Source organism: Staurois parvus, unplaced genomic scaffold (assembly GCF_062004578.1).
Source record: "Staurois parvus isolate SC_StPar_1 unplaced genomic scaffold, SC_StPar_1.0 ptg000287l, whole genome shotgun sequence".
Classification (NCBI taxonomy): Eukaryota; Metazoa; Chordata; class Amphibia; order Anura; family Ranidae; genus Staurois; species Staurois parvus.
This window is the reverse complement of record NW_028318083.1, coordinates 3832044-3850389: the sequence shown is the minus strand read 5'-3', so window position 1 is coordinate 3850389 and position 18346 is coordinate 3832044. Positions and strand designations below refer to the sequence as shown.

General features: G+C 40.3%; 1 protein-coding gene across 2 annotated transcripts in view; it reads left to right on the top strand.

The window, feature by feature from the left end:
- The window catches only part of ELOVL2 (ELOVL fatty acid elongase 2), a 152257-nt gene that overhangs the window by 107456 nt on the left and 26455 nt on the right, over positions 1 to 18346 (top strand). For both annotated transcript variants that reach the window (XM_089682188.1, XM_089682189.1), the window contains one exon: positions 3074 to 3261. In XM_089682188.1, the coding sequence (XP_089538314.1) occupies positions 3074 to 3261 (188 nt within the window). The remainder of the gene's footprint in view (positions 1 to 3073; positions 3262 to 18346) is intronic.

Below are 18346 nucleotides of genomic sequence, written 5' to 3'. Positions count from 1 at the left end.
TACCCATATGAATTTTTTAGCATTTTTTTGAGACAGATAAAACTTTATTTTGGTGGTATTTATTCACCACTGGGATATTTATTGTTTTGCTATATAACTGAAAAAGTCCAAACATTTTGAAGAAAAAGTGTTTTTCTTATAAAATTATGCAAATAAAAAATCTTTCTTCATAAATCTTGGCCAAAATGTATTCAGCTAACTTTTTAGTAAACTAAAAAAACACCTAATTAGTTTAGAACCAAAAATTATAATATTTCAAAACTTTTTTTTACAATAATTTTTTTTTTTATATTGTTTTTTGTTTTTTTTAACATACTGTCACCCTAGCAGTACAGTGTCACCATAGTGACACTGTACTACTTGTGGGGGTGATGAAGATTTTTTTTTTTTAACACTGATTGCTTTTACACCCATAAAGGCTGTAAAAGCAATCATTTCTCCTTCTCTCTGGCTGCATTCTTGCAGCCATTGAGAAATACTGTACGAGCTGTGATTGGTCACAGCTTGTCACATGGTAGAAGGCTGTTGTGAATAGCCTTGTACCATGTGACCTCTGTAATCTTTCACAGATTTCACTGGTAGTAAGCAATTATGTCAAAAGTGACATCTTGCTTACTACTATTCATGTGATCACTGATTGGCCAATCAGTGATCACATGATCGGGACTGTACACAGAGGTCCCATACAGCGATCGGTGTTCCGCTGTGTCCTCCGGAGTTTATGAACTGCCACCTGCCCCTGCACTGCTCCCGTCCGGCCGTTTATGTACATGGGCCAAACGGGAAGTGGTTAAAGTGTAATTGGTGCAGGTACAGTGGGGATCGAAAGTTTGGGCACCCCAGCTAAAAATTTGTATTAATGTGCATAAAAAAGCCAAGGAAAGATGGAAAAATCTCCAAAAGGCATCAAATTACAGATTAGACATTCTTATAATATGTCAACAAAAGTTAGATTTTATTTCCATCATTTACACTTTCAAAATAACAGAAAACAAAAAAATGGCGTCTGCAAAAGTTTGGGCACCCTGCAGAATTTATAGCATGCACTGCCCCCTTTGCCAAGCTGAGATTTGCCAGTGTCATGGATTGTTCTCAATCATCGTCTGGGAAGACCAGGTGATATCAATCTCAAAGGTTTTAAATGCCCAGACACATCTGACTTTGCCCCAACAATCAGCACCATGGGTTCTTCTAAGCAGTTGTCTAGAAAACTGAAACTGAAAATAGTTGACGCTCACAAAGCTGGAGAAGGCTATAAGAAGATAGCAAAGCGTTTTCAGATGTCAATATCCTCTGTTCGGAATGTAATTAAGAAATGGCAGTCATCAGGAACAGTGGAAGTTAAAGCAAGATCTGGAAGACCAAGAAAAATATCAGACAGAACAGCTCACAGAATTGTGAGAAAAACAATTTAAAACCCACGATCCCTCCAGAAAGATCTGGCAGACACTGGAGTTGTGGTACACTATTCCACTATAAAGAGATACTTGTACAAATATGGTCTTCATGGAAGAGTCATCAGAAGAAAACCTCTTCTACGTCCTCACCACAAAAATCATCGTTTGAACTTTGCAAATGAACATATAGACAAGCCTGATGCATTTTGGAAACCAGTTCTGTGGACCGATGAGGTTAAAATTGAACTTTTTGGCCAGAATGAGCAAAGGTACGTTTTGGAGAAGAAGAGACACAGAATTTATTGAAAAGAACCTCTGTCCAACTGTTAAGCATGGGGTTGGATCAATCATGCTTTGGGGTTGTGTTGCAGCCAGTGGCACAGGGAACATCTCACGAGTAGAAGGAAAAATGGATTCAATAAAATTTCAGCAAATTTTGGATGGTAACTTGATGCCATCTGTGAAAAAGCTGAAGTTAAAGAGAGGATGGCTTCTACAAATGGATAATGATCCTAAACACACCTCGAAATCCATCAAGAGGCGTAAACTGAAGGTTTTGCCATGGCCTTCACAATCCCCTGACCTCAACATAATTGAAAATCTATGGATAGACCTTAAAAGAGCAGTGCGTGACAGACAGCCCAGAAATCTCAAAGAACTGGAAGAGTTTTGTAAGGAAGAATGGGCAAAGATACCTCAAACAAGAATTGAAAGACTCTTGGCTGGCTACAAAAAGCGTTTACAAGCTGTGATACTTGCCAAAGGGGGCAGTACAAGATATTAACTCTGCAGGGTGCCCAAACTTTTGCAGACGCCATTTTTTTGTTTTCTGTTATTTTGAAAGTGTAAATGATGGAAAAAAAAATCTAACTTTTGTTGTCATATTATAATAATGTCTAATCTGTAATTTGATACCTTTTGGAGATTTTTCCATCTTTCCTTGGCTTCTTTATGCACACTAATACAAATATTTAGCTGGGGTGCCCAAACTTTCGATCCCCACTGTACACATATTTTTTAGTTTTCTGTGCCTTCACGCTCCCTGTCATTTGTCATGGAGAATTTGAACTCTTCATAGAATTGAATAGACAATGTACAGTGCATGATACAGTGTGACAGTTTGCAGTCAGATCACTGTGAAAAATAAGACTGAGAAAATGCTTTCTTCTGCCTGCAGTAGACTAATGACATCATCTGAGCCTAGGCAAAGTCACTTACCTAGAGTTTAAAAATGGCTTTTTAATACAAAAACAGCACAGCATTTTTATTTTTTCTGTGAAGTTACACCTTTGCTGTATATTGTGACATGCCAGGAATATATTCATGCAGGCTTTTAAAGTAAATGGAGGGTCCACTTTAACTGTTTCAAAAGGTTAACAAGGCAGCACTGGAATATCAATATAGCAACAGACAAAGTGCAGGTTCACTTTCAGGACTAAAAATGTATTTAATGATGCTATTGTTAACCATATCACAGCACGTAATGTTATATGAATCTTCTTTAACTGTTTGTCTCTGGTTGCATTGTGCTTATTCACTTCAGATGAGTGTTTTCATGGTAAGAATTAATTCCATGATTTACTGCTTGTAGCATCAGGGCTTTAAAATGGTATGAGCTATTTGGTGTGCCTTTTTTCTCATTCTCATTCTCGTTCTCATTCACTTTGTCTTTGCAGATCAAAGAGTTAGAGGATGGTTTATGCTGGATTCCTGTCTTCCCACTCTTACACTGACTATCCTTTATGTTCTATCCGTATGGTTGGGGACCAAATATATGAAGAATAGACCAGCCTTTTCTCTCAGGGGCCACCTAATTGTTTACAATCTTGCAGTTACTTTGCTCTCCTTGTATATGTTAATAGAGGTGAGTTTTTTTTTATTTTTTTTTTATAAATTTGATTTGATATTGCCACTAATCAAAATGTTCATATCAATGACTAGATTGCTAGTGTGATGATAACAAGGTAGATATCTGCTGACATCCACATAATGCTGGACCCCCATGGTTATTTTGCAGCCATTTGCAAATTTGCCATCAAGCAGGGAAATTATATGTGGCAATCTCTTAAATGTTTGTTTCCAGGTTACTTTATTTATTTGCAATATGATTTAATTTTTTTACCTGTCCAGAACAGAATTGATACAAAAATGTTCCACAGAATGCAAAAATAAATTCTACAGTTTAGGAAGAAATTGGAGAAGAGTGAAAAGACACACAAGATCATGAAAAGGAATGAGGGAAGGCTTGAAGAGGTCTCTAGATGTTAGTTGGGAGTCTTCCAACCCTGAACTGGGCAACAGTTTAATGTCTATGGACTACCCAAAGATGTAGCCATACAACGCTGTACTAAGAGTTTAGCACTCAGCATAGAAAATCTTTTCCACTTACCATTGTTTTTGTCTGGGTAAGGCAGCCTCGAAGTTGACTGCAGTGTAACCTCTTCCTCCTCTATTTCCTAAACACATCTAGTTCTCCATTTGTATAGTGAACCAAGGCCTAAGAATGTTCACACTCTGATGCCTGTGGTCAAATTTAGTATTCCGAAAGGTAGAGTCACTATGTTGAGTCTGAATATATCTGATGGTAAAAACATAGGGTCTAATAGAATGTAAGGCCATAGTGGCCAAAAACAAAAGCTAAGGAGAAGGAACAGTGTTGTTTACCAGCTTTTTTCAGGGTGGCTTATGCGGGTTTGGGGTTGGGGGATAGTATAACTTCGGCATCACTGTGTCTAAAGTTGACACTTGCTTTGTTGATAGGGAACGCACAAACTATAGTGGTGGTAGACAATGTTGGATTTATAAGGGGGCTAAAGGAGCAGCTGCCCCTGCCCCTGGCCTCCCAGCCAGAGGGGGCTCCAGTGGTCTTTTATAAAAAAAAAAATGTAAGCATGACCCACATAGAAGAAAAATATATTTGAAATTTTTTTTAAAAAAAATAGTCTTCCCAAATATATTGACACATATTTGATATGCTACAATTTTGGCCATATTCAATTTATTTCAAAATATATTTCAATAAATATATATCTCCATCAAAATCAATAACACAATCATCAGTCCCTCCCCTCATGCCAGGGTGCTAGGAGTAACCCTAGACTCCCATCTGTCCTTTCAGCCCCAAATCCAATCGCTGTCCAAATCTTGTAGACTTCACCTCCACAACATCTCCAAGATACGGCCGTTCTTAACCTCGGAAACCACTAAGCAACTTATTCATTCCCTTGTTATATCTCGCCTTGACTATTGTACCTCCCTCTTTATTGGACTACCGAATCGCAGGCTATCCCCTCTTCAGTCTATCATGAATGCTGCTGCCAGACTCATCCACTTCACTAACCGTTCTGTATCAGCCACCCCTCTCTGCCAATCCCTCCACTGGCTTCCCATTGCCCAACAGATAAAATTCAAAACATTAATAATAACATATACAGTGGGGATCGAAAGTTTGGGCACCCCAGCTAAAAATTTGTATTAATGTGCATAAAGAAGCCAAGGAAAGATGGAAAAATCTCCAAAAGGCATCAAATTACAGATTAGACATTCTTATAATATGTCAACAAAAGTTAGATTTTATTTCCATCATTTACACTTTCAAAATAACAGAAAACAAAAAAATGTCGTCTGCAAAAGTTTGGGCACCCTGCAGAGTTAATATCTTGTACTGCCCCCTTTGGCAAGTATCACAGCTTGTAAACGCTTTTTGTAGGCAGCCAAGAGTCTTTCAATTCTTGTTTGAGGTATCTTTGCCCATTCTTCCTTACTAAAGTCTTCCAGTTCTTTGAGATTTCTGGGCTGTCTGTCATGCACTGCTCTTTTAAGGTCTATCCATAGATTTTCAATTATGTTGAGGTCAGGAGATTGTGAAGGCCATGGCAAAACCTTCAGTTTACGCCTCTTGATGGATTTCGAGGTGTGTTTAGGATCATTATCCATTTGTAGAAGCCATCCTCTCTTTAACTTCAGCTTTTTCACAGATGGCATCAAGTTACCATCCAAAATTTGCTGAAATTTTATTGAATCCATTTTTCCTTCTACTCGTGAGATTTTCCCTGTGCCACTGGCTGCAACACAACCCCAAAGCATGATTGATCCAACCCCATGCTTAACAGTTGAACAGAGGTTCTTTTCATTAAATTCTGTGCCCCTTCTTCTCCAAACGTACCTTTGCTCATTCTGGCCAAAAAGTTCAATTTTAACCTCATCGGTCCACAGAAGTTGTTTCCAAAATGCATCAGGCTTATCTATATGTTCATTTGCAAAGTTCAAACGATGATTTTTGTGGTGAGGACGTAGAAGAGGTTTTCTTCTGATGACTCTTCCATGAAGACCATATTTGTACAAGTATCTCCTTATAGTGGAATAGTGTACCACAACTCCAGTGTCTGCCAGATCTTTCTGGAGGGATCGTGCAGTCAAACGTGGGTTTTGAATTGTTTTTCTCACAATCCTGCGAGCTGTTCTGTCTGATATTTTTCTTGGTCTTCCAGATCTTGCTTTAACTTCCACTGTTCCTGATGACTGCCATTTCTTAATTACATTCCGAACAGAGGATATTGACATCTGAAAACGCTTTGCTATCTTCTTATAGCCTTCTCCAGCTTTGTGAGCGTCAACTATTTTCAGTTTCAGTTTTCTAGACAACTGCTTAGAAGAACCCATGGTGCTGATTGTTGGGGCAAGGTCAGATGAGTCTGGGCATTTAAAACCTTTGAGATTGACATCACCTGGTCTTCCCAGACAATGACTGAGAACAATCCATGACACTGGCAGGTCTCAGCTTGGCAAAGGGGGCAGTGCATGCTATAAATTCTGCAGGGTGCCCAAACTTTTGCAGACGCCATTTTTTTGTTTTCTGTTATTTTGAAAGTGTAAATGATGGAAATAAAATCTAACTTTTGTTGACATATTATAAGAATTTTTAGCTGGGGTGCCCAAACTTTCGATCCCCACTGTAAAGCCATTTATAACTCTGCCCCAAATTACATCACCAATCTTGTCTCCAAATATCACCCAAACCGTACTCTCCGCTCCTCACAAGACCTCCTACTCTCTAGCTCCCTTGTCTCCTCCTCCCATGCTCATCTCCAGGACTTCTCCATAGCTTCCCACATCCTCTGGAACTCTCTACCCCAATTTATCAGACTATCGCCTACTCTGCTCACTTTTAGGCGATCTCTGAAAACCTATCTCTTCAGGGAAGCCTATCCTGCACTCAGCTAATAATGGAATCTTCTGCTCAGGGGCGGACTGACCATTTAGGCACTCGGGCACTGCCAAGGGCCCGGGTTCAGTAGGGGGCCCCATGAGATGCCCTTGATACCTTTCATAGGCTTTTTTGGGTGTGGTTTGAGTGTGGGCAAGAACACAGGGGCCCCATGATTTCCTATTGCCCGGGGGCCCCATGAGTTGTCAGTCCACCCCTGCTTCTACTCCTCCTACCAGTCCATCCCTCACAGTTACTACCTTTTGTACCACTAACCCCTCCCTCCTAGATTGTAAGCTGCAAGGAGCAGGGCCCTCCTATCCCTCTTGTATTGAACTGTATTGTTGCTGTACTGTCTCCATTTATTTGTAAAGCGCTGAGCAAACTGTTGGTGCTATATAAATCCTGTATAATAATAATAATATATATATATATATATATATATATATATATATATATACAGTGGGGATCGAAAGTTTGGGCACCCCAGCTAAAAATTTGTATTAATGTGCATAAAGAAGCCAAGGAAAGATGGAAAAATCTCCAAAAGGCATCAAATTACAGATTAGACATTCTTATAATATGTCTACAAAAGTTAGATTTTATTTCCATCATTTACACTTTCAAAATAACAGAAAACAAAAAAAATGGCGTCTGCAAAAGTTTGGGCATCCTGCAGAGTTAATATCTTGTACTGCCCCCTTTGGCAAGTATCACAGCTTGTAAACCCTTTTTGTAGCCAGCCAAGAGTCTTTCGATTCTTGTTTGAGGTATCTTTGCCCATTCTTCCTTACAAAAGTCTTCCAGTTCTTTGAGATTTCTGGGCTGTCTGTCACGCACTGCTCTTTTAAGGTCTATCCATAGATTTTCAATTATGTTGAGGTCAGGAGATTGTGAAGGCCATGGCAAAACCTTCAGTTTACGCCTCTTGATGTAATCCCCTGTGGATTTCGAGGTGTGTTTAGGATCATTATCCATTTGTAGAAGTCATCCTCTCTTTAACTTCAGCTTTTTCACAGATGGCATCAAGTTACCATCCAAAATTTGCTGAAATTTTATTGAATCCATTTTTCCTTCTACTCGTGAGATGTTCCCTGTGCCACTGGCTGCAACACAACCCCAAAGCATGATTGATCCAACCCCATGCTTAACAGTTGGACAGAGGTTCTTTTCATTAAATTCTGTGCCCCTTCTTCTCCAAACGTACCTTTGCTCATTCCGGCCAAAAAGTTCAATTTTAACCTCATCGGTCCACAGAACTTGTTTCCAAAATGCATCAGGCCTGTCTATATGTTCATTTGCAAAGTTCAAACGATGATTTTTGTGGTGAGGACGTAGAAGAGGTTTTCTCCTGATGACTCTTCCATGAAGACCATATTTGTACAAGTATCTCTTTATAGTGGAATAGTGTACCACAGCTCCAGTGTCTGCCAGATCTTTCTGGAGGGATCGTGCAGTCAAACGTGGGTTTTGAATTGTTTTTCTCACAATCCAGCAAGCTGTTCTGTCCGATATTTTTCTTGGTCTTCCAGATCTTGCTTTAACTTCCACTGTTCCTGATGACTGCCATTTCTTAATTACATTCCGAACAGAGGATATTGACATCTGAAAACGCTTTGCTAACTTCTTATAGCCTTCTCCAGCTTTGTGAGCGTCAACTATTTTCAGTTTCAGTTTTCTAGACAACTGCTTAGAAGAACCCATGGTGCTGATTGTTGGGGCAAGGTCAGATGAGTCTGGGCATTTAAAACCTTTGAGATTGACATCACCTTGTCTTCCCAGACGATGATTTAGAACAATCCATGACATTGGCAGGTCTCAGCTTGGCAAAGGGGGCAGTACAAGATATTAACTCTGCAGGGTGCCCAAACTTTTGCAGACGCCATTATTTTGTTTTCTGTTATTTTGAAAGTGTAAATGATGGAAATAAAATCTAAATTTGTTGACATATTATAGGAATGTCTAATCTATAATTTGATGCCTTTTGGAGATTTTTCCATCTTTCCTTGGCTTCTTTATGCACATTAATACAAATTTTTAGCTGGGGTGCCCAAACTTTCGATCCCCACTGTATATACCGTATTTTCCGGCGTATAAGACGACTGGGCGTATAAGACGACCCCCTACTTTTCCTGTTTAAAATGTAGTGTTTGGGCTATACTCGCCGTATAAGACTACCCCTCTTCCAGTGCACATCAGTGGGAAGAATCGTGCCCCATCATTGGTGTCAGTGGGAGGAATAGTGCCCCATCATTGGTGTCAGTGGGAGGAATAGTGCCCCATCATTGGTATTAGTGGGAGGAATAGTGCCCCGTCATTGGTGTCAGTGGGAGGAATAGTGCCCCATCATTGGTGTCAGTGGGAGGAATAGTGCCCCATCATTGGTGTCAGTGGGAGGAATAGTGCCCCATCATTGGTATCAGTGGCAGGAATAGTGCCCCATCATTAGTATCAGTGGCAGGAATAGTGCCCCATCAGTGGTGTCAGTGGGAGGAATAGTGCCCCATCATTGGTGTCAGTGGGAGGAATAGCACCCCATCATTAGTGTCAGTGGCAGGAATAGTGCCCCATCATTGGTGTCAGTGGAAGGAATAGTGTCCCATCATTGGTATCAGTGGGAGGAATAGTGCCCCATCATTGGTATCAGTGGGAGGAATAGTGTCCCATCATTGGTGTCAGTGGGAGGAATAGTGCCCCATCATTGGTATCAGTGGCAGGAATAGCACCCCATCATTGGTGTCAGTGGAATAGTGCCCCATCTTTGGTGTCAGTGGTAGGAATAGTATCCCATCATTGGTGTCAGTGGGGGGGGGGAGGAATAGTGCCCCATCGTTGGTGTCAGTGGGGGGGGAGGAATAGTATCCCATCATTGGTGTCAGTGGGGGGTGGAATAGTGCCCCATCATTGGTATCAGTGGGGGGGGGAGGAATAGTGCCCAATCGTTGCTGTCAGTGGGGGGGGGGAGGAAAAGTGCCCCATCGTTGGTGTCAGTGGGAGGAATAATGCCCCATCATTTGTATCAGTGACACCAACGATGGGGCACTATTCCTCCCACTGACACTTGCTGACCCCTGTTCCAGTACGGTGCTGCTGCAGCCAGCATATGTGGTTGCAGCAGCACCTAAGCACGGCACACTTACCTGAATCTCCACTCGATTTTCGCGGGGCCGCTCAGCTCCGCCTCCTCGCCGGTGATTGGCCGCCTGTGTGCCTTTCCTGAGCTACAGTTCTGGCGGCCAATCACCGGTGAGGAGGCGGAGCCGAGCAGCCGCGCGAACATCCAGTGGACGAACCGAAGGAAGGAGCAGCGGCGCTTCCTGGACCGGATCGTCATGGGACCGGAGCCAGGTAAGAGACAGCAGCCCCTGCCCACCCCTGTACTTAGTTTCCCTTCTGTTGAAAGGGGGGGGGCGGCGGCGGCACCGCGACGCCCCCCTAAAAGGTTTCAGCATGCCGTTACCGGCGTATAAGACGACCCCCGACTTTTGAGAAGATTTTCAAGGGGTAAAAAGTCGTCTTATACGCCGGAAAATACGGTATATATATACACACTGCATGTTGAAATGCATTTTTATTACAAATTCTATAGAAAAATATTTTTAAAAATTTTTAAAAATACATTTCAAATATACTGAAAAAAATCTGAAGACTATATTTAAAAAAATATATATTTATAAAAAAAATTTTCATATAAATTTCAGATTGATTTTAACATAAAAAAGTAATTTTAACATATATTTTTACATACATTTGTAAATGCATTCCAAAAATGTAGATTTGTCATTTTAAAGACAAACAGTACATTTTGTAATAAAAACACATTTCAACATGCAGTGTGTGTGTGTGTGTATATATGTGTGTATATATATATATATATATATATATATATATATATATATACAGAGAGAGAAAGAGAGAGAATATGGCCAAAATTGTAGCATTTGAAATATATGTCAATGTTTGGAAAGAATATTTTTTAAATATATTTTTCTTCCATATGGGGATGGTTACTAGTTGTTTATAAGAACGGTTGTTCATCAAATTGCCATTGATAAAGAATTTTCTATGTTAGGGAGCTCCCTGAACTTGAAGTGCCCCAGGCCCTCCAAGGTCTAAATCTGGCACTGGTGGTAGAAAGATTGCAAGACAGTAACTCTTGGAAATGCATCTAAAAATATTACAGACTGCAATATTAAGATGAATTGTACCATTCCTGGCATTTTGCATAGTCCACCAGTAACCAAACATAATTAATCTCTGTATAAAATCCAGTAACTTGTAAAGTAATTTAAAAATGATCAAACTGTGCCTTTTTGACAAGAAGCAACAGACAGGACAAAATTAAATGTGTTCCATTTATGTGTTCATAAAAGACTTTCCATTTAAAATCTGCCTGTTGGTTGAACATTTTGTTACACAAAGATGTGACCTCTTGGTCTGTTTTAATTCAATATGCTTTTGTTCAGATAACATTCGGAACATTCTATACTTGTGTTTTTATCTGCGATGGGAAAAAAGGCAAGAAATGAAGCAAAACTACACAACCATGCAGTGTTCCACTGGCCTTGCAGACAAAGCATCTATTAAAATTACACACTGAATGAAGTCATTTTAGAGCAAGTTTTAGTAGAATGTAGCAAAGGAAAATTCTACTGAATATTTAGCAGTGTGAATATGAAATGTGACTATTTTCAATCTTTGGGAAAAGGGGAATCAGTTTTAGGCAATGATACAGCAACTGTGTTAAGGAACCCAAGTGGGATGTGCACAGTCTGTGAACTTTGTATTACACATTATCACATAGTACATATATTAGTACATTGTATTACAGATTATCACATAGTACATATAATAGTACATTGTATTACAAATTATCACATAGTACATATAATAGTACATTGTATTACACATTATCACATAGTACATATATTAGTACATTGTATTACAAATTATCACATAGTACATATAATAGTACATTGTATTACAAATTATCACATAGTACATATAATAGTACATTGTATTACACATTATCACATAGTACATATATTAGTACATTGTATTACACATTATCACATAGTACATATATTAGTACATTGTATTACACATTATCACATAGTACATATATTAGTACATTGTATTACACATTATCACATAGTACATATATTAGTACATTGTATTACACATTATCACATAGTACATATATTAGTACATTGTATTACATATTATCATATACTAGTACATTGTATTACACATGATCACATAGTACATTGTATTACACATGATCACATAGTACATATATTACACATGATCACATAGTACATATATTAGTACATTGTATTACACATGATCACATAGTACATATAATAGTACATTGTATTACACATGATCACATAGTACATATAATAGTACATTGTATTACACATGATCACATAGTACATTGTATTACACATTATCACATAGTACATATAATAGTACATTGTATTACACATTATCACATAGTACATATAATAGTACATTGTAATACACATTATCACATAGTGCATATAACAGTACATTGTATTACACATTATCACATAGTGCATATAATAGTACATTGTATTACACATTATCACATAGTACATTGTATTACACATTATCACATAGTACATATATTAGTACATTGTATTACACATGATCACATAGTACATATAATAGTACATTGTATTACACATGATCACATAGTACATATAATAGTACATTGTATTACACATGATCACATAGTACATTGTATTACACATTATCACATAGTACATATAATAGTACATTGTATTACACATTATCACATAGTACATGTAATAGTACATTGTATTACACATTATCACATAGTACATATAATAGTACATAGTATTACACATTATCACATAGTACATTGTATTACACATTATCACATAGTACATATAATAGTACATTGTATTACACATTATCACATAGTACATTGTATTACACATTATCACATAGTACATATATTAGTACATTATATTACACATTATCAAATAATGTTCATGTGAATGGGCAGCACAGTGGCTAAATGGTTAGCATTTCCACCTGGCAGTACTAGGGTCGTTGGTTCAAATCCCAACCATGGCACCTCCTGTCTGGAGTTTGCGTGTTCTCCCTGTGCCTGTGCAGGTTTCCTCCGGGTCATCCTGTTTCCTCCCACACCCCAAAGACATGCTGGTAAGTTAATTGGATCCTGTCTAAATTGGCCCTAGTATATGTATGTATGAATGTAAGTTGGGGACCTTAGATTGTACACCTCTTGAGGGTTGGGCTGATGTGAATGTACAATATATATGTAAAGCGCTGCGTAAATGACAACACTATATAAGTACCTGTAATAAATAAATCACATAGTACAATGTTGTCCTCAACTACAGAAGTGAATAATTTGACGTTACTAATTTCAGATGATCGCAAAATAAGCAGACAGTGGGGAAAGCATAAAGAATTCTGGGGTGCCTCACTGGAGGGATCACTAGCAGAAGGAAGGAGGTCGTTTTTACATAGAGCTTTAGTAAAGACCTCATAGAGGCCTCATGCACAGTGCTTTTAAATGCTGTTTCTAGAGGCATCTTATGATTTTTTTTCTGCCTCTATACGCCCCTTTTTTTTCCGCCTCTATACACCCCTTAATGTTAAAGCTCATAAACGAGCATAAACGCAGTATGCAAATGCGGCTAAACAGACGTTTTTTTAACCTACGTTTTCCAGCAGTTTCAATGGTTCAGAAGTGTTTTTCAAACGTCCCATGTACATGGAGCCTGAAGTGTATCTAAACCCAAGAAGAAACAATATATTGCAGCTCACATGTCACTAATGTGGTGGCTGTCTTCGTTTTCTTTTCACAAGCCTTTTCTCTTTATTTTTACCTGTCGATCCTGCTTGTAATACTCTTGCTGTCCTAGGGTGACAATGGTCTTTCCTTGTACTGTATATATTGAGAAGCAGCATTGTCATCCTAGGACATGAGTACTGAACAACTCCCTCTCTTCTCCATAACATAGGGGTAAATTTTTTTTGTAGTTCACAGAGAGAGCCGAGACCAACTGATAACAGTCTGCAGAGACAGAGGGCTTAAGAAGTTACCAACTCATTAAATTTCTGGCAGGACAACAGGTTTTTGTTTTTTTTTTTTGCACTTATTTAACATGTATAACAAAACCCTTGATAATATTTTTACCAGACCAAAAGCAAATGAAATGAGTTAATTGTTGGAGTTTACATACAGTTAATTAAGGGCAGGGGCGGACTGACCATTTGGAAACTCGGGCACTGCCCGAGGGCCCGGGTCAGTAGGGGGCCTCATGAGATGCCCCTGGTACCTTTTTCATAGGCTTTTTTGAGTTCGGGCAAGGACACAGGGGCCCCATGATCCCCTATTGCCCGGGGGCCCCATGAGTTGTCAGTCCGCCCCTGATTAAGGGTGTGCATAAGGTGAAGGAGAGGAGTATTTCAATATGAAGCAGAGATGAAGAACACAAAAACTAGCTTTGGGGGGAGTTCAGGAATAAAGCTAGAAAGTATTTTACCAGGAGAGTAATGGTTGTTGGAACACACGTGCAGCAAAGCCAAAGAGTCAACCAACAGTAGGTCAATGTAAACGTACATGGGGGTCTATCCACAAAGAAAGCGGTCAGATGTAGATTTTATGTAATTATTTCTTTCTGTGGTTTTCTGCCTTTGTGTAATGTTCCCATGTGCCCCTGAATCTCTCATTTCCCCCCCTTACTTCCATTCCTACTCAGGAACGAGGAGGGGAGGATGGCTATGTTTCTACATACAGTAGGACCATGGAGAACAAATGCAACCACGATATAACAAAGTCGAATCACAGCATTTAAAAAAAAAAGGGAATTTGGAGGAGGCTGAGAGCAATAGAGGGCACTTTGAGTTAAAAATAAATATTTAAATTTTGATGAGTTTAATTTCACTTTAAAGCAGAGCTCCAACAAAACGTTGTATTTGGTTTTTGTGTTGATGTCTATTGGGGAGATTTCTCTTTATTTTCTGTCAGGACACAAAAATGATGGACAATCTGTGCAACCAGGACACAAACAAACACATTTTACCAGAGAATGGGTTATAAGTTAGGACCATGTTGGGAAAATTTTACCCCACTTCCTTTCCCTTTGGCAGCAGGGCAAGAAATGAGGGGAGCGGTTGTCACTGGGACAGGAAGACACAGACGGTGACAATAACAGAGGTTCTCCATTTAAAAAAAAAATACATTTTGTAACAGCCTGTGCTCTACTGGAGAGATATCTCATAATTTCCTGTTTCAACAGAAAATGAGGGGAAATCTCCCCAGTGGATACACAGACAACAATCAAAACCAGACACAAGCTCTATTTATTCCTTTGGCTGAAGTTGGTCTTGGGTATCAACCAAGGGATTATCACAAGGCATTTGCCTGGGGCGGCATTTATTCAGGGGGGCAGCATTTTTCAGGGGGGCAGTGCCATCCCCTGGAAGAAGGGTCACACGTTGCAGGGAGACCAGTGGAATCTGATAGGCTGCGGGCTTCTTGATGGTGTTTGCAGAGCATGACTCTTCTTCCCGCAGATGTCCGGAGCTGTGAAGGTGAGTGTCTTATTTCTTGCCGGGGTGGGTGGTTGCCAGTGTATGGGGGGCAGTGGTAGTGGAAGGCTCTCTCGGGTGGGGGTGGGGCTGGGATGTTGTTGGTCAACGTCAGGCTCTCTTCATAGTGGAGGGGGGTGTTGGTTTGTGTCAGGGTCTCTCCATGGGGAGGGGAGACAATTTTTGTGTTGCCTAGGACATCACAAAACCTAAATACACCACTGGTATCAACATTTTTATTTTCTTGTGCAAAGCTTATAAAATGACCAAACTCAAATGTGTGTCATACTGTCGTAAAGTGTACTAAACCCCAACAGTAAAATCAGTCTTTATATGCAGTAAAGCATGCTTGTTATACTCACTGTGGAACTTAAGGAGTTAATCCTCTGTAAAAAAAAAGGCTGTTTGATCCTGATTTCTCTTATCCTCCCTTTCTTCCAGTGTACCCCTCTTATCTCCTGATAAGACATATGGTGTGCAGATTCTGTACATGCTTAGTTTGGTGTGTATTGCTAGAAAGGTTTTTTTTTTCCTTGGGAGAGTGCATGTGATCAGCACAGGACTGATCAGCACTGTCCAGACAGAAGTCGGGGGTTTTGCATCCTTGTAGAGCAGAAAGAAACCTCCTCCTACAGGCTGTAACCAGTGCTCTGCTGGACACTGATAGAAGTCACAAGACTGCTCTAACTGCTGATGAGAAAAGGTATTTAGCAGTTTATATTTACTAAAATAATTGCACTTCCATGTTCTGTGTACTTTGGTACTGCTGGAGACCAGATATAGTGAATGCAGGGTCCTGGGTTTAGTAACACTTAAAGCGGAGCTCCACCCAAAAGGGGAAGTTCCGCTTTAAGGACTGCTCCTAGCTCCCTATTAAGGATTGGCACCTTTGGGGAGAGGGGGGGGGCTGGTGCCCAAATTTGACAGGCACCCACTCACATTTCCGGTCCAATCGCCTAGGCGACCGGAACCAGAAGGTGTCCTCCCTCCCTGTAGTCTTTTGGGACACGTGACCGGTCCCAGAAAACTACAGGACCATTCATGAAGCGGAGCACTACTCGCGCATGCGCAGTGGGTACCCGGCTGTGAAGCCGCAAGCTGTCACAGCCGGGTTCCCACACTGAAGATGCCGGCGTCTGGAACATAGGACAGCCGGTGCAACGGGCTGCGGGGAACACACTGCGGGACCGAGGGACAGGTAAGTGGCTGTTTTTTAATAGTCAGCAGCTACAGTTTTTGTAGCTGCTGACTTTTATTGCTGACTTTTATTTTTCAACAGTGTGAGTGGAACTCCGCTTTAAGTAATCTACTAGTTTTTTTATTTTCTTTTGCTATGTCATGCTCCTATTTTAGAATTTTGATGTATCATCAACTGCTGGAAAGATAAAAGATCAGAATACCTGCAGGCCCCTGTGTCACCTTGTGTACTGAGATAAATACAAGGACCTGTCATTATTTGCTTAGCTCAGTACACGGCCCGTCTCTCTGTAGGTCTTATGCCATGCTGGCAGTCATCCTAACACTACAGCAGAAAGTCACAGAGGTAAAAGAGCTGGGCGCCATGCCATAGGTAGTATTGTTTTTCTCTTACTGCAATGATTTCCCTGGTATGAACGCTTTTATGTGATAATGACTCCGGTCATCAGTGTGAATATGAGCTGTGACAATGGGGATTTCTGACAGGAAGGAGACTTGCTGAAGTGAGACAGTTTTAGTAGCACAATGTACAAGGACATTTCATGCTAGTGGAAAGCATTGGTGAAATCCAACCAGGGAAATCATCGCTAAGCTTTGCAGAGTTTTAGAGAGCAGGGCATTAGTTATGGACATTACTACTAGGGCAATAAAACAGGTGCTGAGCATTTTATTAACTGTGCAAATGGGAATATATTGCATTATGCTATTTAAAACCGAGATATTGAGATTAGATTTTATTACTCAGAGTGAAACTCCAGTACAAAATGTTTTCTTCTTTAAAGTGTTTCTAAAAGGTTTTTTACCTTAATGCATTTATACATTAAAACAGAGTGCCACCCAAAAGGGGAAGTTCCGCTTTAAGCCTTTGTCCCCCCCGCTCCTCATTAAGGATTGGCACCTTTGGTGAGCAGGGGGGGGGGGGGGGGGAATTTGACAGGTACCCGCTCCCACTTCCGCTGCAATCGCCTATGATTGGAAGTGAAAGTTGTGCTCCCTCCCCATAGTCTTCTGGGACATGTGACAGGTCCCAGAAGACTACGGGGCCATTCACAAAGCTCAGCGCTTCTCACGCATGCGCAGTGGGCTCCCGGCTGTGAAGCCGCAAGCTGTCACAGCCAGGTGCCCTCACTAAAGATGCTGGCACCAAGGGAGAGAAGATGGCCGGTGAAACCAGCGGTGGTGAGGACACGGCTGGACCCAGGGACAGGTAAGTGGCTGTATTTTAAAAGTCAGCAGCTACAGTTTTTGTAGCTGCTAACGTTTAGTTTTTTGGGGGTTTTTTTTAGGTGGAACTCCACTTTAAAGTGTTACATTAAAGTGTTACTAAATGCAGGGCCCTGCATTCACTATATCTGGTCTTTCACAGTACACAGAACATGGAAATGCAATTATTTTAGTAAATATAAAGTGCTAAATACCTTTTCTCATCAGCAGTTAGAGCAGTCTTGTGACTTCTATCAGTGTACAGCAGAGCACTGGGTAAAACTTATAGGAGGAGTTTCATTCTTTTCTCAGTGTCCTATGAGACTTCAGGACCCCTACCCCTCTGTCTGGATAGTGCTGATTGGCTCTGTGCTGATCACATGCACTCTCCCAAGAAAAGAAAAACCTCTCTAGCAATACACACCAAACTGAGCATGTACAGCTTGCCCACAAAGCTCTGTTCTGTCAGGAGATGAGTCAGGAACAGTGGAAGAAGAGGAGGATCAGAAATGACAGGATTAAAACATGCTTTTAAACAATGAAGAGGATTAACCCCTTAGGTTCCACAGTGAGTATAACAAGCATGATTTACTGTATATACAGATTGATTTTACTGTTGTGGGTTTAGTAACATTTTAAGGTAAAAAATCTTCTACATGCGGCTCCCACCCCCAGCCCCTCCTTACGGTATATTTACCTGAGCCCGAACTCAATCCAGTGATGTGCA